Source organism: Geotrypetes seraphini, chromosome 19, assembly GCF_902459505.1.
Source record: "Geotrypetes seraphini chromosome 19, aGeoSer1.1, whole genome shotgun sequence".
NCBI lineage: Eukaryota > Metazoa > Chordata > Amphibia > Gymnophiona > Dermophiidae > Geotrypetes > Geotrypetes seraphini.
In genome coordinates this window covers 18,977,714-19,001,547 of record NC_047102.1, presented here as the reverse complement: position 1 = coordinate 19,001,547, position 23,834 = coordinate 18,977,714, and the positions used below count along the sequence as shown (strand labels likewise).

At 43.5% G+C, this 23,834-nt stretch overlaps 1 protein-coding gene across 3 annotated transcripts in view; it reads right to left on the bottom strand.

Annotated features, from left to right (window-relative positions):
* Positions 1-23,834, bottom strand: part of SCUBE2 (signal peptide, CUB domain and EGF like domain containing 2) — a 128,422-nt gene that overhangs the window by 2,222 nt on the left and 102,366 nt on the right. For all 3 annotated transcript variants that reach the window (XM_033927874.1, XM_033927876.1, XM_033927875.1), the window contains 5 exons: positions 21,967-22,134; positions 21,108-21,269; positions 19,698-19,895; positions 8,225-8,377; positions 1,105-1,184 (listed from right to left, as the gene is read on the bottom strand). In XM_033927874.1, the coding sequence (XP_033783765.1) occupies positions 1,105-1,184; positions 8,225-8,377; positions 19,698-19,895; positions 21,108-21,269; positions 21,967-22,134 (761 nt within the window). The remainder of the gene's footprint in view (positions 1-1,104; positions 1,185-8,224; positions 8,378-19,697; positions 19,896-21,107; positions 21,270-21,966; positions 22,135-23,834) is intronic.

Genomic DNA, 23,834 nt, shown 5'->3' with positions numbered 1-23,834 from the left:
TAAGAAACAAAAATTAAAAGGGAGGCAATAAACAAAAACAAAAATTCAACAAACGTACAAACAAAAATGGGTACAAGGGAAGAATAAAGGGGAGGCTACAGTAAAAACAAAAAGGTTGGGGAAGGGAAGGAGTGGAACAAAAAGGAAGGGAAGTCACAGTGAAATTCTACCCAAACAATTAAAGATATAAGCCAGGGGTGTCAAAGTCCCTCCTCGAGGGCCGCAATCCAATCGGGTTTTCAGGATTTCCCCAATGAATATGCATGAGATCTATTTGCATGCACTGCTTTCATTGTATATTAATAGATCTCATGCATATTCATTGGGGAAATCCTGAAAACCCAATTGGATTGCGGCCCTCGAGGACTGACATTTGACACCCCTGATATAAACTAAGAAGTCGAGAGGAAAGGGTGATCCATAGCATGTGTCAAGTAAGGAAAAAGGTCAAGAGCGGAAAGCCAAAGAAAAATAGTGCGACTTCAATTGTGCCTTAAAAGTTGCAAAAGATTTTTCAATGCGGAGGTAGTAGGGTAAGGAATTTCAAGGGCAGGAATCATGACAGAGAAAGAGGAATTCCTATGAAAATTGAGAAATAATTGCCAAAATGAAGGGACAATCGGTAACTGTTGCTGAGTAAGACCTGAGCATTTACACCAGCCATTTGGATGGAGACGGAGTCAGCATTTAACTGGATAAGTCATGGATAACTAGCCAAATAGGACCTCGTAAACAGTAGTCCTATCTTTCGCCAGTTTAACGTAACTAGTTAAGGAGGGAATATTGGCACATAGCCAATTAAATGCTGACTGGCCATACATATCTGGATATTTGATGCCAGCAACCGGACATGGCCTGTTTTGAATATATGAGCCTAATTTCAGCATTTTAAAAAACGCTGATAACTGCCTGCTGAACATTAACTCCTATATTTTTAACTCTCATTTTTATTATAGCATTATACAGTACTGAAGAAGAGACCTTTATCTATAAAAAGTATCTGTTGCTGAGGATGGATTCATAAAACTATCCTGCATGCTTCTGAGTGCATCTCATACCTATTCTCTGAGCCTTTTGCAGAAATGTGCAACAAGTGACATATACCTTCAGTATTTCCTGGTGATTTTCAGATGCATATAGTCTACCATCTCGAACGATGTCTTCTATCAGTTCCTGGTAATCCTCTGTAGAATACAAGACAAGTTAGTTTCCTCTTTTAATCACTTAAGAAGCAACATTCTGGCTAGAACTCAACTGGCCTTCTGTATTAGCCCTTGTTTTAAATTATTTTCGATTGTTTTATATTGTAAACAGCTTTGGTACCAAAGTGGTATATCAAACCATAATAAACTTGAATGCTTAGTAGTAGAGAATGACACGGTGACAAAATTCATCACCTTTCCCGTCCCCGCGGAAAACCGCAGGAAATAATCCCTTGTCATTTTCTAGTGTCTATTTCAACCTCAGTCCTTCTACACCAGCATTCTTCAAAGCAAAGCTTGCGGGTCAGTGGTTGTGGCCATTCATACTCTGATTCTTATGTGAGCCAAGGATAATGAAGCTATTGTGACATCACTGATGTGATTGGCTCTTAGGCACTGGTGGAATGAGGCATTATGACATCACAATATCTGCTCTGGATACCAGAGACTGTCATTCTGTAGTGTCTATTTCAACCTCAGTCCTTCTACACCAGCATTCTTCAAAGCAAAGCTTGCGGGTCAGTGGTTGTGCCCAATTATACTCTGATTCTTCCCTCTCTCCTTAAAGAATGACATGAAGATGGTTTCCCGCGGTTATCCGCAGGGACGGGAACGGTGATGAATTTTGTCACCGTGTCATTCTCTACTTAGTAGTTCCAATGTGGGGCCTCTCAGTAATGACCCTCGCTTAACCTTCCTGCCCTTCCCCTCACAAGAAGTCCTTCATCAGGGGAACGGGTAAAAAGTAACACTTCTAAATAGAGAGGTCATAAACATAAGGCAAGATCTAGGCATTATCCGTTTCTCTTTCCTTCCCATCTTCTCTCGGTTTTAAGTTAACACTTGCCAGGATTTGGGTTAAATTTGAGTATGCCACTGAAGAAATCACCCTGATAGTAATGGTAAACATCTCAATCCCTTCCATCACATCGCCATATTAAATATCACGTATCTTACTTGGTAGAAAGGCATGGCATACCATTTTAGGTCAGCCAGAGCCAGGCCTAGATTGCCCAGTTGTGGAGACATCCGGATTTCCCTGGACAAGGTCCTCCTTTTCGAGGACATGTCCGGAGATCCGGACAGCTTTTCAAAACCCGTCACTTTGTCCGGGTTTTGAAAAGCTTCCTATAAAATTCACGACATGAGGGGGGGGGGGAACGGGACACATCCGCACATGTGCAAACACAATGCGGCAACATCACGCGTACGCACGCGTGCGTGTGAAATCATTGCATCACATCTGCGCATGCGTGGATGCTGCCTGGGGGTGGGGCTGGGGGGGCAGAATGGAGCATGATACAGGTGGAATAGGGCGGGCCTGTGGGCATGGCCACGGGTCCAGATTTTGCTTCGGGAAAATTGGTAACCCTATGTCTACCCATTGTGAAAACTTGTATTTCCATACTGCTGAGCCAAAGTCTTCCCTGCCCACCCTTCCCCCATCCGACTAGCTGACAGACAGAAAGAGCAGTGCTCAACACGGCTTCGGTTTCCTGTACCAGACAAGGACAATTGTGCAATATGAGCCACGAGATTATGGGATCTGCTTCCGCCTGTTTGAGTCACAGCTGGGCTCCTGCATAGCCTTTGAAAGCACAATAAAATTGCCTCTTTGATGATTTGCTTTGTTGTACGAATGCTGCGGGGGAATTTCAGAAAAAATTATTTCGCCATTGCAATTTGTTGATGATCTTCTTTGTGTGGCTAGAGCCCTATTCTGAAGGCACCCCTAGCCAGCTGGGTTTCTAGGATTGTCAAAATGAATATACATGAGGTAGTTTTGAATGCAATGGTCTCCAATCTTTTTCATGTAAAGGGCCACAGTGCGAATATGAGAAAGTCCCGAGGGCCACCAAACGATTTCAGGTTTACACAATACTGCTGATTTTGCAAACTGCCTTGATCTGCTTGTTCAGACTAGGTACCAAACATTGCAAATTACTAATATTGATTCTACAGGACATCAAGGATATATTTTAAGACCTCACTTTAGATGATTAACACACTTACGAGATTGTTTGCAGTTACTATATCAAGTGGGTAAGATTGAAATTAACGTGTTTACAGAATCTGAAGAGCATTTTGGCCGACTGTTTGAGGGCCACACATTGGAGACCATCGGTCTAGAGGCTGCCAGTTTTAGAATTTTAGATAGCGTGGGCTACACATTTTAAAACAAATAAAAATGTACTTATGGCCTACAACATACTTTTTTAAATCTGCCCACTTACAAATGATGTCTTGACAGAAGAGAGGAGTGTACACTGGTGTACAGGTACCTCCATGGAAATGTTAAAATAGAGCCATACCCTACGAGGGCCACCCGGATGGTCTCGGGACTCAAGGATCTCCCGTACGAGGAACGGCTGGATAAATTGCGGCTATACTCACTCGAGGAACGCAGAGAGAGGGGAGATATGATTGAGACGTTCAAGTACCTCATGGGCCGTATCGAGGTAGAAGAGGATATCTTCTTTTTCAAAGGTCCGACGGCGACAAGAGGACATCCATGGAAAATCAGGGGGGGGGGGGGGGAAGTTGCACGGCGACACCAGGAAATACTTTTTCACCGAAAGAGTGGTTGATCACTGGAATAGACTTCCACTTCAGGTGATCCAGGCAAGCAGCGTGCCTGATTTTAAGAAGAAATGGGATCATCACGTGGGATCTCTGCACAGAGTTAAATAGGGGAGGGTCATTGGGGTGGGCAGACTAGATGGGCCGCGGCCCTTATCTGCCGTCTTTTTCTATGTTTCTATGTTTCTAACCAAGATAAGAATAATATGGAGAAATGAAACTTACAAGATATTCCACACTTTTCTTGACACTTTTCATTTCAATGATATGAAACGAAACAAAAAGTGTCAAGAAAAGTGTGGAATAACTTGTAAGTTTCATGGCTTCTCATCATTCTCTTCTTGGTTGGGCTGATAACCTTTCAGTGGCTCCTCATATTGTGATGTCATAATGCCTCATTCCACCAATGCCTAAGAGCCAGCCTCATCAGTGATATCACAATGGCTTGGTTTTCCTTTACTTGGGGCTATTTGCTAGATGCATTTGCCTCACTGAAATGAAAAGTGTGGAATACCTTGTAAGTTTCATGGCTCGACATCATTCTCTTCTTGGTTGTGCTGAAAACTTTTCAGCAGCTCCTCGTAGTAATTTAGGGATTTTATTTCCTATGATTTGAATTCACAACCTTCTGGCTCCAATGCAAGGATTCTATCTGCTCTTGGTTACAAAACCAGTCCTGGGACAAATTATCACGAGATTGGTATGTACGCTTACTACGCACTAAAAAACAGATTTTATTTTTCAGCATTGGAAGGCAGGTCGGGGCAGAGAGTGTGTGTGTTTGGTGCTAATCGGTTGGTGCAGTTACACTGCTATGTCCTAAATGATTTGCGAATGATTAGTATGTAAGTCCTTACCGCCTACAAAACAGTTGGCAGTAGAGGCTCAAGCACTAATGAGAAAATTAGTGCATGGCCATTAATTAAAAATATAGAAAAAAGTGGTCATTTTATGCACCCAGGCCAGAAAAATGGCCTTAGTGTGTGGGAACGGCCCATGAACGGACCCGCTAAGGCCATTTTTTTACTGCAGTTTGGTACAAGGGCCTACGATTGTTGCTACATATTTCATTTTCTGTGCAACATCAAGAATTTATATATAAATGATCACAAGCATATGCGTGCACACTTTTGAGATGGTTCCGATTCACTACAATTGTGTATTTGCCTAAACATTTTAAGCCAGAGTCTCGTAAACTTTGCGAGCTGGTGGCACACTTAAATTGGGGGCATTCAGAGGTGCGTGGATGGCGACGCGATGATGTCGCACACAGGCGTGACATCATCACATCAACACCTGTGCACATGGGTGGGGCCCTGAAACGCCAGTGGGAGGAGGGGGGTGCTGAAAAAGAAAAGGAGCAGAGAAGAGGGGAGGCGTCAGCACCGGCTAACTGCCTACAGGTTGTACCTTCCACCGTGAGGCTGGTGCCTCTCCTCCTCCCTGGCGTCTGGCGGCACACCTGGGATCTCGTGCAGCACACACACCGTTTGCAATATACTGGTTTAAGCAATTGGTTCTTATTTTATGCTTGTATTAGTATATGAATTTCTTTCAGTTATGTAAGCTATTTTTTTAATTGCACGTTTGCTTGTTTATTTAATTTTTGTGAGGATACTAGTTGTAATTTGTACTGTGGTTTGGTTTTATCCTTTGATGCAGCCCAGTAGTGAATGGAACAACGTCACAAGGGAACTATGTTGCAATTCCCTATCTTGCGATCTACTTTCTTGCCCTGCTACTATTCAGCCGGTGCCAGAGTGGACTGGGAGTTATTTTTAGCACCATTATCTGGAAAACTATCCAGATAATTCACCGCAGCAAAACTGTTGTCGTAAGTGATTCCGAATAAGCTCTCCAGACAGCAGCTGGATATCGCTGCTACCTGAAGAGTTCTGGCCACTCAACACTGGTAGTGCCATCGAATATCCAACTTTTTTTTGCCCATGGCAGACCAATGCCCCCAAACCAGCCAAATGTGGCTAAATATCTGGGGGAGGAGGGGAGCTAAATTTGTGCTTGAGGCAATGGAGGGGTTAAGTGACTTGTCCAAAATCACAAGAAGTGGAGGTGAGTATCCTGTATGCTTTGGCGAGCCGTATTCTATAACGCCATATGACCCTGAAACTCCCATGGCCATGCCCCTTTTCAGTCACATGCAAGTAGGGTTAAGTGCCATGCATTATAAAATAGGGTGTGGCCAGATGTGCATGCAGATATTAATGAGGATCAATTGGTTTTAGCATTCAAGGGCTCATTTCTCAATTAAATTGCATTTGCATCTTAGGCTTAGGCACTCAAGGTAGCAAATCCATGGGGTCATTGTGTTATAGATTTCTCCTTGAAATGAATAATTCATACATTGAGGGCCAGATTCTATAAACGCCACTTCACTCGATAGGCGCCTCTTGTATGAGGAAAGACTAAAGAGGGTAGGGGCTCTTCGGCTTGGAAAAGAGATGGTTGTAACTCTACTTTTAACTATGCCTTGTACCTCCCACCTACCTGCCTCCTACCTACCTGCACCTGACTTCCTAAGCCACGCCGATTGACTTGTTTATAACCTCTCTATCTCCTTCTTGCCTGCTCCCGACTCGCTAAGTTATATTGATTGATTGACTTATTTGTAAATTTCACTGTAGATGTCTCTTGTCTCAGTCTCTTGTCATGTAAACCGCTCTGAACTATTCAAGTTTCAAGTTTAATAATAATTTGATTAATCGCTTAATCTAAATTCTAAGCGATGTACATGCTGATAAAATTACAATATAAGGGGGATAATAAATAAGACTAACAAGACTATTGACAAATTTAACAAAACTAGAAACATAGGGGAGAGATGGGAAAAAGTTACAATTTGTGTAGAAGTTGAAAAAACAAGTAAGGTGGACACGTAAGGAAAGGGGAGTAAAAAAAATTAAAAAATTAAAAAAAATAAAAAAAATTGTAAAAAGAAAGATGAAATTAGTTCAAAGACTAAAAAGTTAGTATGGAAAAGCCTCTTATGATTAGTTTATGAAGGCATCTTTAAAGAGGAAAGTCTTCAGTTTACTTTTAAATTTTTCTATATTAGTTTCTTCCCTTAAATGGCTGGGGAGGGAATTCCAGGTTTGGGGAGCTGTAACTGAAAAGATCAATTGTCTTCAAGTATTTATAATTTTAAGGGAGGGGATAGTTAGCAAATGCTGTTCAGCGGATCTTAAAGTTCTATTAGCGGTGTAAGGGATTAGTAACTTGTAGATAAAAGCTGGGGTTTTAGAAAGAAGAGATTTAAATGTAAGTAAACATATTTTATATATTATCCGATGTGCCACTGGAAGCCAGTGGGCTTCCTTAAGAAGGGGTGTAACGTGGTCGAACTTCTTAGCTTTAAAAATGAGCTTAATGGACGTATTTTGGATGATCTGTAGATGTTTGATTTCTTTTTGAGCTATTCCGTTGAACAGCGCATTACAATAGTCTATTTTAGAAATTACGAGAGAGTGGATAAGGATATTAAGAGAATTAGCGCAAAGAAATTGGGAAACAGAGCGAATTTGTCGAAGCCTGAAAAAAGAAGATTTAATAATGCTACTGATATGATCATTCTGGTACTGCGGTATACAAAAATAAAGTTATTATTATTATTATATGATTGAAGCCTACAAAATCTTGAGTGGTGTAGAACGGGTACAAGTGGATCGATTTTTTTACTACATCAAGATTTACAAAGACTAGGGGACATTCGATGAAGTTACAGAGTAATACTTTTAAAACCAACAGGAGGAAATATTTTTTCACTCAGAGAATACTATCAACCAAAACCAAAAACTTCAGACTTGCGGCCTAAAGTACCATACTTTGACTATTGTAATGTGCTACTGATGGGCGTTCTGAAAAAAATATCTGAAAACATTGCAATTTGCAATACGCAGAATTACAGAATGCAGCCTCAGCTCGCCTAACTTGGAGATCAGCATTTACGCCAGGTTTCAACAGCCATGTGAAGAAGTATATAGAACATAGCTACTCCCCCTGCTGAATACGTCCTCATAGTCTGAACAACACTAAGAAAGATATGGCACTTTGAAATTATGTTATAAGCATTTGCATCACATTTTAATAAACATGAAACATTTAAGGCTGGATTCAGAAAATGGCGCTCATAATTTGCCAGTGGAAAAAATTTGGTGGTAAGTGTGATTCTACAAAGGGCATGCACTAATTAATCTTCCATGTCTAACTTTAGATGCCAGACTAGTCCTTGTCATAGGCAAGTATTATACACAAGCATTATTTTGTATATAACCCTTGGATCTCAGCGATGTGACTCTACTGCAGTCAAAATTTCATTGCTCTGGTGATAACAGTGAACATCTTCAGGAGAAGACAGAAGAATTGCAGTTCTTGGACAGCAAGGAGATTTTGTTTTGGCTGCTGAGTGAGCCGAGGCACACACTTACCATCATATGTCACGTAGGGGACTTGGAACCCTTTAGCACTGTTCCCTTCATTAGACTTGAACTGGATCCACAACTTTTTCGACCGGGAGGTGAAGGCGATGGGGCGCTCATAGGTCTGACAGGTCTCATACGTTGTGACCGAGTTAGAAGAAGCTGCCAAACGGAATTCAACATGTGTTCAATGGGATGGCACTTGCTCATGGACAAAAACATCTTTAATACAGATTGTAAACCTGCACCCAGTTCACTGAAGCACATCACACTTTATCTCATCTAAGGTGTTATGTTTCTTCAGGATGAAGACCATCTGATTCCCAAAGGGACAGGGTTCATATACCACAGGTAAGCACAATGCAATACAACCTGAAAACGATGCAATGTGTAATTGCTATATCTTTGCTGATTTTATCCCCAGTACCTTGCTATTTTTTTCAATGTCCTTGTCTCCCAACTTCCTCCCTCATGATCCCTCTCTGGACAATCATATCCACCTATTAATCTGTTCCCCTCTTAATAGTCAAATTTCCAGGTGAAACTTCTGAAGGTTTACAGGCTGAATTCTGCTCAACCATTTCTGATCCAAGCATGAGATAGATATTTATCCATTTTACATTTATCTATCATCAAAGCTTGAAAAGCCATCATAGTCTTTTAACTGATTTTGTCCTCAAATTCAAATTGTTGAGCTTTGTTGGGTTGTATTTTTCTGATGAGTAGATAGGTTCAATAGAGATGGATGACTGGATATGAAATACTCTCTTGAACAGATGTATGTCTCTTTCCTTTCATAAAATGCAGTTCCTTGTCCTTTTATGTGTTTTTCGTTTTAAATGCTTTTCTTATGTAAACTGCCTTGATTTCCTTTGCAACCTTAGCAGTATATCAAATAGTGGGGCGAGTTTCCTCTAGAATTACTATCCTCATTGAAGTCATTTAAGAAACAATTTAAAACATATCTATTCAAAAGGCTTATTACTAAGATATGATGAAGATATATTGCTTATTTGTATTAGATGAGGCAGATTGATTGTCTTAAGGGTTATTTTTTATATTATGATATATTTTAAAATTAATGTACATGTTTAATTTATTGCTGGATTGTATCTATGTACTGTTGTTACCCATTTAGACCATTGGGATAATGCAAGATATAACGTTAATAACAAGGCTAATATTTATGGCTGATACGGTGATGCACTCCCCCAACACCTTCAATATCCATATTCAACTTGTGAAAAACTTAAAGTCACTTGGAGTACTTCTTGACCAAGCACTTAATATGAAAAACTGCATCTCGCCCATCTTGAAGAAAATCTTCTACAAGCTGAGGATCATGAGACAGCTGAAGAGAGTACCATCAACCACAAACTTCAGACTTGTGGTCCAAAGTACCATAATACCACACTTTGACTATTGTAATGTGCTACTGATGGGTGTTCTGAAAAAATATCTGAAAGCATTGCAACTTGCCCAAAACATAGGTTCAAGGGTTTTAGTGGGACTTTGAGATACGAGAAGATAGCACCACTATTCAATGCCCTTCACTGGTTACCAATTGAACAACAAATCCGCTGTAAAACCCTCTTGCTTGTCTTCAAAGCTCTAATTGGTAGGATGTCCCCTGTCCTATCAATGACACTACATATCCATCAATCTGCATGGGCACTACAGTCAGCGAGCTCAACCTTCTTGATATTTCTTCTCGCAAAATCCACCTTGACAAATGTAGAAATTCAATCTCTTATTTTAGAGGGTCTCAATGGTGGAACTTGCTTGCAAAGCCAATTTGAGCGATAACTGACCTCAAAACATTTGAAGTCTCACTGAAAACACTCTTGTTTAAAGACATACCACTCAAGATTCTTACACGAGGAGTGGGGGGTGGCCAAGATGGTGGCGCTAACCTGGCAGCAGTGAGAACGCTCTCCGCGCTGTACTTTATATTAATTACATGTAATGCCACACACCAAACGGAAAGGTAGTGTGAGGGTGCCTACCTCCTCAACTCCCTCGACTGCCTTCGTCCAGCGCACTTTGGAGCAATGTCTGCCAGGAGTTTGCTTCTCTACGAGCGAGTTAGCCCCGCTATGTTCCCGAGGGGAGAAGACTGGGGCAGGAGATCTTTCTCTCGCCTCCACCGGTAGTCCCGCCTCCTAGTTCGGCTGATGCGGTGCCCAGGAAGGGAAGCCGAAGCTGCACCCGACCTGTCCATAGAGGAAGGATCCTCGGCAGATGAGCTTCTGCCAATGCGGAACAGCTTAGGGGGTTCTTCCCCCGCGACAGAGAACACTCTATCAACTATCCTTAAGATGCTCCAGAAGTTAGACATGGCCACAACGAAAACGGCAGAGGAGGTAAAGGTTCTTGAAGCAAAGCTAGACACTATTACGAAAAATTTTGAACAAACAAATCTGGAAACTAAGAATTCCATTGAAAAACTTCAAACTGAGGTACAATCATTGCAAGAATACAAAGGTCTTGCAATAAAGGATAGTACACTATTACAATGTAAAATAGAAAATATTGAAAATTTCAACAGATGTCTTAATGTCAGAATTTTTAACTTCCCGAGAACCCCTGGGATTTCTTCATACGATCCCTTCAAAAAATACTTGGTAGAGATATTGAAATATTCCCCTGAGTTTATACCTCCTTTGAACAAAATTTCTTATCTACCTACTGTGATAAAAAATTCCCAGGAGATACAGGAAGGGAAGGAAGAGAAAAATATTCAACCTCAGCTTGATTTGAATGAAATATCTGCGATTGGCCTTAGGCACCTTAGATAATCGGAACCTTAAGCCCCTTCCAGTGCACAGGGAGGGGCAAGGGCCATCATTATGAACAGGCAGCTCATCAAGGTAGGAGGAAGAAGGTATCCCTCCTGCCTGATTTTTGACAAAAGGTACAGGTGCGGTGTTGGGGGGGAGGGTTCTCAAGCTAGGGGGGGTTTGATTCAAAACACCCCCTCCCTCAGCCCACAAGACCACTAGGATTTTGTGGAAGAAGGAGGGGGGATCAGAAGGTGGGGGTATTTGGTGTTGGGGGGAATGTCAAGGGGTCCCAACTTTGGTGGCGTGGGAGGGGGTGGGTGCAACAGTGCACCTCTGCCCTGGGCACCTGCTACCCTCACTAAGGCACTCTTTGTTGACTGCCGATTTTGTAATCCTGACCTATTGGCGGAAGACTGTTTTCTCTGTTTTGTTTCTGATCAATCACATCTACTAGCATACTCTGAAAGGGTTTGTAACCTGAATGCTCAGCCATTTCTGATTCAAGCCTGTGGTAAGGAAACGTGAGATATACTGGCCATTTCAGACAGATTTCTTTTGAAGCTGAATTATGAATGTGTATGAAGAATGAATGAATGAATGGATAGTAGCCAGAGCTGAAGCCTCAGTTGCAGTGCCAGATTTAGCCTTGGTGGCACCCTAAGCTATATAAAGCTTAGATGCTCCTTGTTAATAAGTTACACCATATCGTAAACAGTACTCTAAAAGCAATATGTAAACATTTAAATAAGCTTGATAAAAAGCCACATCAAATTTTCAGAGCCTCCAAAAAATACTGAACTTCTGTGAGGCCCTAAACTGTAGCTTATTTAGCTTAGAGGAAAATCTGGCACTGCTTAATTGATACTGTGATCCTTTTTCAACCCCTTTTTGTCAAATACTCAGATTGATATTCTACAGTAAAAACACCAGGGGGCAGTGCAGCACTGAGAAATAATCTACTCTGCTGATATTAACTAGCTACGGTCTGGAAAGTCAATTTTATAGCATTTATTATCATTGAAAATAATTATGGTACACAACTTTGTAATTTGGTACTTTGTACAACAACCTGACTCAAAGATGAATTTATATTTTTACTTTTACCTGTACAATGAAGGGGTAATAACGGAATTAGAAAAGGTTCAAAGAAGAGCAACCAAGATGATAAAGGGAATGGAACGCCTCTCGTATGAGGAAAGACTAAAGAGATTAGGGCTCTTCAGATTGGAAAAGAGACGGCTGAGGATAGATATGATTGAAGTCTACAAAATCCTGAGTGGTGCAGAACAGGGTATATCAAAAATTACAAGACTAGGGGACACTTGATGAAGTTACAGGGACACACTTTTAAAACCAATAGGAGGAAACATTTTTTCACCCAGAGAAAAGTTAATCCCTGGAATGCATTGCCAGAAGATGTGGTAACAGCGGTTGACTTAGATGGGTTTAAAAAAGGTTTGAACAAGATCCTGGAGGAAAAGTCCATAGTCTGCTATTGAAACAGGCATGGGGTAAGCCAGTGCTTGCCCTGGGATTGGTAGCATGAAATGTTGCTACTATTTGGGTTTTTGCCAGGTACTTGTGACCTGGATTGGCCACAGTGGAAACAGGATACTGGGCTAGATGGACCTTTGGTCTGGGGACAGAATTTGCCACCATCCCCATCCCTATGTTTTACTGCGGGAAACCATCCCCATGTCATTCCTTAAGGAGAGAGGGAAGATTCAGAGTATGAATGGGCACAACCACTGATCCTCAAACTTTGCATTGAAGAATGCTGGTGTAGAAGGACTGAGGTTGAGTATGACATGGGATGGTTTCCAGCGGTTATCCGTGGGGATGGGGACATTCTCTAGACACAGTATGGCTGAGACGGGATATGATCGAAACATGCAAGATAATGAAGGGAATAGACTTAGTAGATAAAGACATGTTGTTCACCCTCTCCAAGGTAGAGAGAACGAGAGGTCACTCTCTAAAGTTAAAAGGGGATAAATTCCGTACAAACGTAAGGAAGTTCTTCTTCACCCAGAGAGTGGTAGAAATCTGGAATGCTCTTCCAGAGGCTGTTATAGGGGAAAACACCCTCCAGGGACTCAAGACAAAGTAGATAAAGACATGTTGTTCACCCTCTCCAAGGTAGAGAGAACGAGAGGTCACTCTCTAAAGTTAAAAGGGGATAAATTCCGTACAAACGTAAGGAAGTTCTTCTTCACCCAGAGAGTGGTAGAAATCTGGAATGCTCTTCCAGAGGCTGTTATAGGGGAAAACACCCTCCAGGGATTCAAGACAAAGTTGGACAAGTTCCTGTTGAACCAGAACGTATGCAGGTAAGGCTAGTCTCAGTTAGGGCACTGGTCTTTGACCTAAGGGCCGCCGTGGGAGCGGACTGCTGGGCACGATGGACCACTGGTCTGACCCAGCAGCGGCAATTCTTATGTTCTTAATACATCCAAAATATACAATGGTACAAGAAATACTGAATACATATAACTTAGTCAATAACATTGACCTAAGCAAAAACATACCAAGCAATATTTATCTTATATAGTCCACAATTAGGGAGAGAAAAGCAAGAATGAAAACCCCCCCAGGAAAAAGGGGGTATAAATACAATAAGATAAAGAAAAAAAATAAAGAAAAAGAGCAGTTATTTTGGTTGTTACGCTACAATTAATTTAAACTCCACGCTAAATAACATGGTTCATTCTGGCTGCGTTGAGATCCCTTTACCCTCTAGGAAAAAAAACTCATTGGGCAGGTTCAAAAAATATATATTTATTCCCTTGATAAGAAATAAAACATTTGCAAGGAAACCTTAACTGAAAAACTTCCCCCAAAGAAATAACTTTTGGACGAAATAATAAAAATTCTTTCCTCCTAGATTGTGTCCATTTTGAGACGTCAGGAAATATGTATACCCTTTCACCTAGATAGGTGACTTGTTTTAAATTAAACTATGATTTCAACAGCATTTCTTTATCCCATAGGAATACAAGAGAGACTAATATGCTATTCTTATGTAAAAGTGTAGACTGATAATGGTCTCCCAATCTGTGCGTTTACTGCGGTTGAGTAGCTGCAGTTACTGTGAGTTGGGTTGTATGCACTTAGAGTTGCAGAGTGGATCTGCGTGCGGGTGTTAGCTTGTGTGGGAAGACATAGCGCTAGATAAAAGGTAGGCCAACCAGTTAATTAATGTATTCTGTGTAATGCCGAGAGAACACCGCCCACCCTGCACAATGCGAGAATTTTTTCGCCAGATCTGGGACTCCACAGAAGGTTTTGTGGAGAGGATTTCATGTCAACCTTTCACATTTAAGTGTTGGTTCTGTCTTGTTTTGCAAGCAGAAGGAAATTCGTGTAAGTTTTTAAAAGCAGATGATAAGCAACAAATGTGCATGTCCACCCAAAACTAGGGTTACCATACATCTGGGGAAACCCAGACATGTCCTCTTTTTAGAGGACTGTCCAGGCTCCCGGAGGGATTTCCAAAACCCGGCAGTTAGAAGCTGTGTCTGGAAGCCTTTGTGCATGCGTGGCTGTCACCGTGATGATGTCATATGCATGCATGCATGCGTGTGACATCAATGCGTTGACGTTCGCGCATGCGCACAGGCTTCCATATGCAGCCTTTGAGCTCGGGAAAGTTCGTGGGAAGGCGGGGCTGGGAAGGAATGGGGCAGAGCCAGAGGCAGAATGGGGCAGGACTGGGGTTGGGGCCAGGTGTCCTCTTTTTTCAAAGAGGAAATCTGGCAACCCTACCCAGAACTAAAAGTGTCAGCACACACAAGAGACTGTTCTTCGTCTAAATAGAAGTCTCTCAAAAATTTCAAGTGCAAACAAGTTTTGAAATGCCTTCCAACCAACATGCTTATTGGGCCAGTGTCAACCCTCCTCCTCCTGGGAGACAGAGAAAAGTCCATATTTATTTAATCATCTCGTATTACCCCTACTTTGAACCTTGGTTATATATAACAACAGCTACAGATGCGACTCTTTAGGTGACAGCAAAGGGCAACTGACAGGAAGTATCAGTAGAGATACCACAGACAGACCAAAACAGCCCAGCTGGAAAATCTCCAGGGAATTCTATCCGCAAAGAGAGAAGCTAACAGTGCTCAAAGAAAGACTGTTCCAGTAAATTATGAGAACGGACTGTGTAAATATTTTGCAAGTGACCCATCAGAGATATTCAGCATTATTTAGCAGGCCAGGAAAGGTAAGAACCCTCTGGCAGAGTTCAAGTCTAAGCCCACCTCTTTCAGGCTGCGTTCAGCTCCTCATCTTGGGTTCTGCATCCCCAACCCTTTATGTCATGTCTGTTGTCCAAGTTAGATTGTAAGCTCTTCCAAGCAGGAACTGTCTAATGTAGAGGTTTGCACGGGAACGGGGATCGCAGGAGTCCCACGGGAATCCCCCTAACCCATGGGACTCCCACGGGGACCCCCCTCTAGCCAACGGGACTCCCACGGGGATGGAAGGCTTTGGAAGCAGGGTTCATCCATATAATATAATGGACACGTCAGCCTTAGTAAAAGAGGGGGTTTATAAGTTAATTACCTGAACAGAAAACAAAAAAGGGTTCCACCAAAGAGATTCCACAAGGAAAACAGCAGCGCAAACACAAAAGAAACTGTGGAATTGATGATCCTGTCAGAAGTAATTGCTGCTTTTTATGGGGACGGGCGGGGATGGAGGGAATTCCTTGCGGGGATGGGTGGGGACGGAGAGGATCCTGGCGGGGAATGGCGGGGATGGGTGGGATTTCTGTCCCCGTGCAACTCTCTAGTCTAATGTCAAAATGTACAGCGCTGCACATGCTCTTCAGCGCTATAGAAGTGTTAAATAGTAGTGGTAGTAAATAATGTTTGATTGGCTAACCGCTGATACTCGGTGGGAGATAGTAGCTATTTCTGCTGAATATTCAGTTAGTGGCTTCCCCGGCTAGCTGCATGTGAATCTAAGTTTAGCGGCCAAATCGGGCTACGTAAATAGCAGGCCTATGTCTGGCTGTTAATTTAATGCTGAATATTGACTTAGCCAGTTAACGGCCCCTTTTATCGAGTTGCGCTAGAAGTTTTCAGCACAGGCCGGCACGGAAAATGCTCCGGAGCTCATAGAATTCCCATGAGAGGCAGAGCACTTACCGCACTGGCCTACACTAAAAACCTCTAGCATAGCTTAAGAAAGGGGGAGAGTGTGGCGCAGTGGTTAAAGCTACAGCCTCAGCACCCTGGGGTCAAGGGTTCAAACCTATACGGTTCCCTGGGCAAGTCACTCAATCCCCCCATTGCCCCAGGTACATTACAGAGACTGTGAGCCCACCAGGACAGACAGGGAAAAATGCTTGAGCACCTGAATAAATCCATGTAAACTGTTCCGAGCGGTGTCAGGTCAAAAGCGTGCCAGGACAAAGGCGCGCCCAGACAAGTGAGCGCAGCGCGTGCTGCCGCACCACTCTAAATTACTGTTTTTAGCGCTCCGACAGGGGAGAGTGTGTGTGTGGGGGGAACCCCCCCACTTTACTTAATGGGGGGTGTGGGGGGTTGTAACCCTCCACATTTTACTGAAAACTTCACTTTTTCCCTGTTTTTAGGGAAAAAGATCAGTTTACAGTAAAATGTGGAGGGTTACAACCCTCCCCAAGCCCCCCATAACGCCGGCGCGATGTCTATTAAGTAAACTGGGGGGGTTCCCCAACAAAACCCCCCGTCGGAGCCCCTAAAAACTGTAATTTAGAGCTGCACGGCGGCGCGCGCTGCGCTCAATTGTCGGCGCGCACTTTTGTCTTTCGCGCCGTTGTCTATGAACCGTTCCGAGCTCCCTTGGGAGAACAGTATAGAAAATTGAATACATAAGTTAATATGTCCTATAGTTAGCTCATTTCTATTACATTTCGATTTCTAGAGTGGCACAGTGACACCCTGAGATTGTGGGTTCAAACCCACGCTGCTCCTTGTGACCCTGGGCAAGTCACTCAATCCCCCCATTGCCCCAGGTACATTACAGAGACTGTGAGCCCACCAGGACAGACAGGGAAAAATGCTCGAGTACCTGAATAAATCCATGAGCTCCCTTGGGAGAACAGTATAAGAAAACGGAATACATAAGTTAATATGGCCAAAAAACAGCATGAAAATAGTTTTGAATTGACGCTTTGGAATATATTTCAGGGTTGATATTCAAAGGGATTTAACCAGCCATAAACAGCTCCTGGGCCCTCCTCCTCCAGGTCAAGAAGGGACTCAACAGTCGGAATGCACAAACCTCTTTCCAGATGATTAGCCAGCAATTGAATAAAGCTGCAAGAATTTCGGCAGGATCGCTCTACCAGGCCAACAAAGTTTTCATGGAAAATAGTGGTAAAATTCACATCGAATCTGTGAAAAATCCAAATCAATGGCTCTACTTTGATTTCCCATAGATCCTCAAACAAACAAAAAATTGATTTCCAAGGCAGATATGGAGGAACCTCACAATATCTGTCAGCACGCCTGGTTAGAGTGAGAAAACAAGAAGGCAGCTGGCTTACTAGATCTACTGTGAGAAATAATAGAGAAGCAGACCAAACAGAATTTAAAAAACAGTCTTTTAGAGACGTACTCCCAGGGCACTTTTATATCCTGGGAGTACGTCTAATAAATAGTAGTGGAGGGGGGGAGGTTTCTCACGGTGGTCAATCCAGGTGGACAAAACCCAAGGAGTAGCAACATTCCATACAGAATCTCAAAGAATAGCAAGATTCTAGAACCCCCAAAGAGCAGCAACATTCCACGCTACCGATCCAGGGCAAGCAGTGGCTTCCCCCATGTCTTTCTCAATAACAGACTATGGACTTTTCCTCCAGGAACTTGTCCAAACCTTTCTTAAAACCAGCTACGCTATCCGCTCTTACTACAACCTCTGGCAATGCGTTCCAGAGCTTAACTATTCTCTTAGTGAAAAAATATTTCCTCCTATTGGTTTTAAAAGTATTTCCCTGTAACTTCATCGAGTGTCCCCTAGTCTTTGTAATTTCTGACAGAGTGAAAAATCGATCCACTTGAACCCGTTCTACTCCACTCAAGATTTTGTAGACTTCAATCATATCTCCCCTCAGCTGTTTCTTTTCCAAGCTGAAGAGCCCTAACCGTTTTAGTCTTTCCTCATACGAGAGGAGTTCCATCCCCTTTACCATCTTGGTCGCTCTTCTTTGAACCTTTTCTTGTGATGCTATATTTTTCTTGAGATAAGGAGATCAGACTGAACACAATACTCCGGATGGGGGTCACACCTTGGAGCGACACAGGGGCATTATAACATTCTTAGTCTTGTTAACCATCCCTTTTTTAAATAATTTCTTGCATCCTGTTTGCTTTTTTGGCCACCACCACACATTGGGCAGAAGGTTTCATCGTAATTTTAAACGGTTTGTGCATTCTTACTGAAGAGCTTATTAGCGTATTAGCTTATTAGCGTAAGAGCTTATTAGCGTATTAGCGTATTTGGATCACTCTAATATGGGTCAATAAAAAGTTCCATTCCCTCATTTACTAGTATGTCCCACTTGGGATTTGCAAATTCTGCCACTTCCAAACTAACTTTGCTGTGTGCTTCCTTGGAATCTCAGGCTGCTAGTAAGGGTAGATCAGTGGTCTCCAACTCCAACCCTTTGCAGGGCCACATTTTGGATTTGTAGGTACTTGGAGGGCCTCAGAAAAAAATAGTTAATGTTTTATTAAAGAAATGACAATTTTGCATGAGGTAAAACTCTTTATAGATTATAAATCTTTCCTTTTAGCTAAGTCTTAATAATAATATTGCAATTTATAGCTATAGAGACATATGATCAAGAAACTGTTTTATTTTACTTTTGTGATTATGATAAACATATCGAGGGCCTCAAAATAGTACCTGGTGGGCTGCATGTGGCCCCCGGGCTACGAGTTTGAGACCACTGGGGTAGATGAAATCTGATGGTGAAGCCCTACACTACAAAATGAAGGCATTAAATGCAGGTACTGTATACTGCATTCTGCCTGCTCCTGAATCTGCAAATCTGCCTTCAGCTTGTTTAAGGTGGATTTGGAGATAAGACTTATGCCTTCAGAGTGAGTCGTATCTGCAAATGCACCTTAAGCATGCTTAAGCATAATTACACATTTACCATAATGTACAGAACTGAACATCCCACAGGATCCCTTAATCCTTGTGTTCACAGCAGAAGAAGCATTTGCTTTAAGCCAGAGGGGTAGCTAGAAATGAGTTTTTGGTGTGGCCTGAGGGTGGCCATTAGGCTAGAGTTTTTCCAATTGGAAAATCCGGAACCCCCTAGACCCGCCCACAGACCTGCCCATTCCTGCCGGCAGTCCCGCCCCCACTGTCTGCTCTTGTGAGGTGGAGAGGATGTCCGCGCATGCGCGGACTTGCTCCCTGCCCGACGTGATTTGAGGAGGCTTTTCAAAAGCCAGACAAAGTGCTGGATTTTGAAAAGCTGTCCAGAACTCCAGACATGTAGAAGTTGACAACAGTTCCAGTTCTCCTGTCATTAATCTGAGTCACTGAGGGTGAGGGTGGTGAGGGCCTGACTTCAAATTGGAGGGGCCAAGGCCCGTCCAGGCCCACCCACAACTAAGCCCCTGCTTTAACCTTCAATCCTCTCCTAGTGCAAGACGGATCCATGAATGCTTCGAGTCTTCAGATAGTGTTAGACTTACAGCTTTTTCGCATCACCAGGTGATCTCCACATTCGTCTTCTATAGGTAGGAATATTTCTGGGACCACAATTAGGATGCGGCGCTTGGGAGGGGGGTTAATGCTCCACGTGCACTCAGTGTTCGCGGGGTAGTTTCCCGGGTAGTTTGGGGATTCTATATATCCAGTGAAATCTCCAAGTTCTCCTCCGCAGTACCTGTCTTAAAAGGGAAAATCGGAAGGCATGTTAACAAAATGATGTAAAATTATATTTCCATTTCTGTAATCAAAGGAACACAGGAAGGCAATGCTTTCAAGATCACTATCAGAAGGGGAAGGGCCTGGGACTTGTATACTGCCTTTTTGTACTTTTACAACCATATTCAAAGCAGTTTACGTACAGGTACTTCAAGCAGTTTCCCTATCTGTCCTTGGGGGCTCACAATCTAGCTAATGTACCTGGGGCAATGGAAGATTGAGTGACTTGCCCAAGGTCCCAAGGAGCAGCGTGGGTTTGAACCCACAACCTCAGGGTGCTGAGGCTGTAGCTTTAACCACTGCACCACTCTAGAAATCAAAGTGTAGTACAAGTGAGCCAAGTCTAGGACGTGAACTCTCAGGCCTTGAGCATGCGCACATGCTCAAGGCCCAGCACAGGAAGCAGATCTTCAGGCACCGGCACCACGCACAGGACATGCTGGTGCCGGTGCCGCTGCGGAGGCTACAGCAAAGTAAGAAGAGGGTTTGGGTGGGTTGGGGGGACCTCAGGTCGTGGCGGGGGGGGGGGGGGTGCCCGATGGCGGCGGGGGGTCCGATGGCGGCAGGGGGGATGCCGGATCGCCGGGGGGAGGGTGCCGGTTCGCGGGGGGGAGGGGAGGGGCGCTCGCAAGTCAAAGCGTGCTCGGTTTCTGAGGCGCCGATTTTGCGAATGTTTTGCTCGTCTTGCAAAACACTCGCAAACCGGTGCACTCATAAACCGAGGTACCACTGTACTTATATTAATAAAAGTGATTCCACTTACTAATTTCATCAGCATTATTTATCTATATATCTCAATGTATGCAAAAATTACTTTAAAAATTCCATCTACGTATTGCTTCTAGGGTATACAATAGGGTGTAACTTATTAATGAGGAGCCTTCAAGCTATATAAAGCTTAGGGTCTCACCAAGTCTAAATCTGGTACTGAGCATAGGAGCTCTTCCCCTGCAGCGGTTGATACTTCATATTTATTATAGGGTCATGCTTTTAACAATGGTGACATCTGAAAAGTGATTTGGATAGACAGGGGTATAATATAGGAACATATCAATGTAGATAACATAATATGCAAATTCCTTTAAGAAGGATCACACAGCTAGCTTGTCCTAGAGTAATGGTCTTAGCCCCTCTGCCTTCTTTTCCTCAGGTTGTAAAGTAGAGGGTGTACCTACTTTTGCAATGAGATATGTTGGTCGAGCCATCAAAGTCGGTGGTAGTGTTCCCTGGACAGGAGATGCAATAGCTCTGGCTGAACTCTGGTTGGTACGCTCCCACGGGGCAGCGAATGCATCTATGCGTTGTCGTGTTGTAGAAATGTCCCGGCGAGCACTGAACTGCAATCGAGGGAGGCAGAGAAAAGAATAGACCTCAAAATACACTTCTTGCCCTGTATTGGTAGCATGGAATATTGCTACACCTTGGGTTTTGGCCAGGTACTAGTGACCTGGATTGGCCACCGTGAGAACAGGTTTCTGGGCTTGATGGACCATTGGTCTGACCCAGTAAGGCTGTTCTTATGTTCTTAAATACATCACATATCATCCCCGTCATGTTTGGCAGCCTTTATGGTTGGTGTGGTGGTGACTTCACAACCGGCACTTGAACATGGGTGACTGGGGCCTGCTTGAAATCGTGTCAGGCAGGAGGACATCCATACATGCGCAGATGCCCTCCTGCCCAAAGAGAGCAGGCAGCAGGGGATGGGGCTAAGGCAGGGTTAGAGGCAGGACTGGGGTGTAAAGGGGCGGGGATGGGTGGAACTGAGCGGGCCTGGGGGCAGGTCTAGAGGTCCGGATTTTATTAACGTAAAACCTGGTAACTCTACTCTAACCATTAGGCTACTCCTCTGTTCCTCTTTTTTGCTTAGTTAAAAGAGATTCTTGTGTCAGTATGCAGAATCTGTGCTTGAAATCTGGCTTTTAGTAAGCTGGTAAAATGCATGGTAGAAGTCTTGCACCAGAGGATCCCTTTCCTGCCTCTTTGAGCATTACTTCTGCAGCTTCACTCTTACCAGACACAAGAGCATCTCACCTCTTGTCTCGCAGTCCTGAAACAGTGTGGCCCCAATGCGTTTTGTAGTGAGGCCACCGCCGCAGGGGAAGCAGGATGTCCGACCACTGTCTGGTTGATAGGTTCCCGAGGGACACGATAGGCAGGGCTTGAAGCCATCAGAAGAATATTCACCGGGCGAACACTGACCTACAAAAATGCAAATGATACCAGCACAAAACCCATCAGCATCGGTCATAGCTGGAGAGAAACTGCTTAATGCAATACGCAAGTTGCTTTAATGGTTCTGATAATTGCCAAAGAAGTGTTGGCTTTTTGTAAAGCTGGAGGCTGGAGGCATCGTGATTCAGTTATTCCATTACCATTATAGGGCTTCCATTAATAACAAGTCGCCTGAGGGAGTGTGTATTTGGTTTGATTAATTAGGCTTTATTTTATGATTCCTGGGATTATGTTTTTAATATGTTCGTGTAAGGAAGCTTCTGAGTACAGTGTATTCATTGGGGCCACTATCTCCCACAGCCATCTCCCACGGTCGGTGGCAAAACTGCAAATTCAGTGCCAGCAAACAGCATTCAATTTTTTTTTTTTTTTTTTTGGGGGGGGGGAGTTCTTGGCTAAACTGATATTCATTGCCTGGCTGGCTAAGTCCTAAGACTAGTTTTTTAGGAGGGCCTGAGCTTAACTGACGAGCCAATGAACAGTGGCGGTCACTGGTTATGTTGCGTGACATGGTACACCGTCAGTAGCACGCAGGACAACTGCGCCCCCGACAATTCTGCTCCTTCAAATGCGCACACCGACAAGTGCGCGCATGAAGGGAGCAGGATTTTCGGGGCACAATTGCAAGTGTAGTAGGGGAGTTCTCCCCTCCCCCTTGAGAGCGGAAGAGCGAACAGCCAGAGTTTTAAGTGTACTGGGAGGATACCCCCCCCAAGACCCTCCCTCAATGGGAGCATGAGGAGTAGTAAGTGAAGTGGGGGAGTTCCTCCCCACACACTCCCTCAGAGCATAAACGGGAAGGTCAGAGTAGCAGTGCGCACTATTTTTAATTTAGTATTTATAGACCACCTGGTTTACATTCAGGTACTCAAATATTTCTTCCTATCTGTCCTGGTGGGCTCACAATCTGGCTAATGTACCTGGGGCAATGAAGTGTTAAGTGACTTGCCCAGGGTCACAAGGAGCAGCGCTGGGTTTGAACCTGCAACCTCAGGGTGCTGAGGCTGCAACCCTAACCACGAGGCCTCACCTCCACTCTATACCGCTACTAATGACTGGGGAGTCGATTCAGAGCGGTTTTCAAAGACATCTGTAATGGATTTTAAATACAGAATCAGATGGATTCCACTCTGATTGTTGTCGGCCTCCTAGTTGCTTGGCTAGGGCGTCACGTTTGCATTTGCATTATTACACTATTATATATGTATATATCGTATGTATACTATATTTACACAAGATTACAGTTAACCATTCTAACTAAGTATGCTATATTTACACTCTCCTAAATAGGGTAATCATTACAACAGGGGGCTGCGATAGCGTTTTTAGCGCACGCAGAATTTTAGCACGCAGAATTATAGCACTACGTGGCTATAACTAACGCCAGCTCAATGCTGGCATTAGCGTCTAAGCGTGTGCTAAAACCACTAACACAGCTTTGTAAAAGGAGCCCTAAGTAATCTATATTTGCATGCATCTTAAATAGCTCTGGCAATGGGTGTCAGGTCAAAAGCGCACCAGGACAAAGGCGCGCACAGACAACTGAGCGCAACGCAGAGCCGCGCGCTGAAGAAAATGACTGTTTTAAAGGGCTCCGACGGGGGTTGCAGGGGGGAACCCCCCACTTTACTTAATACAGATCGCGCCGCGTTGTGGGGGCGTTGTGG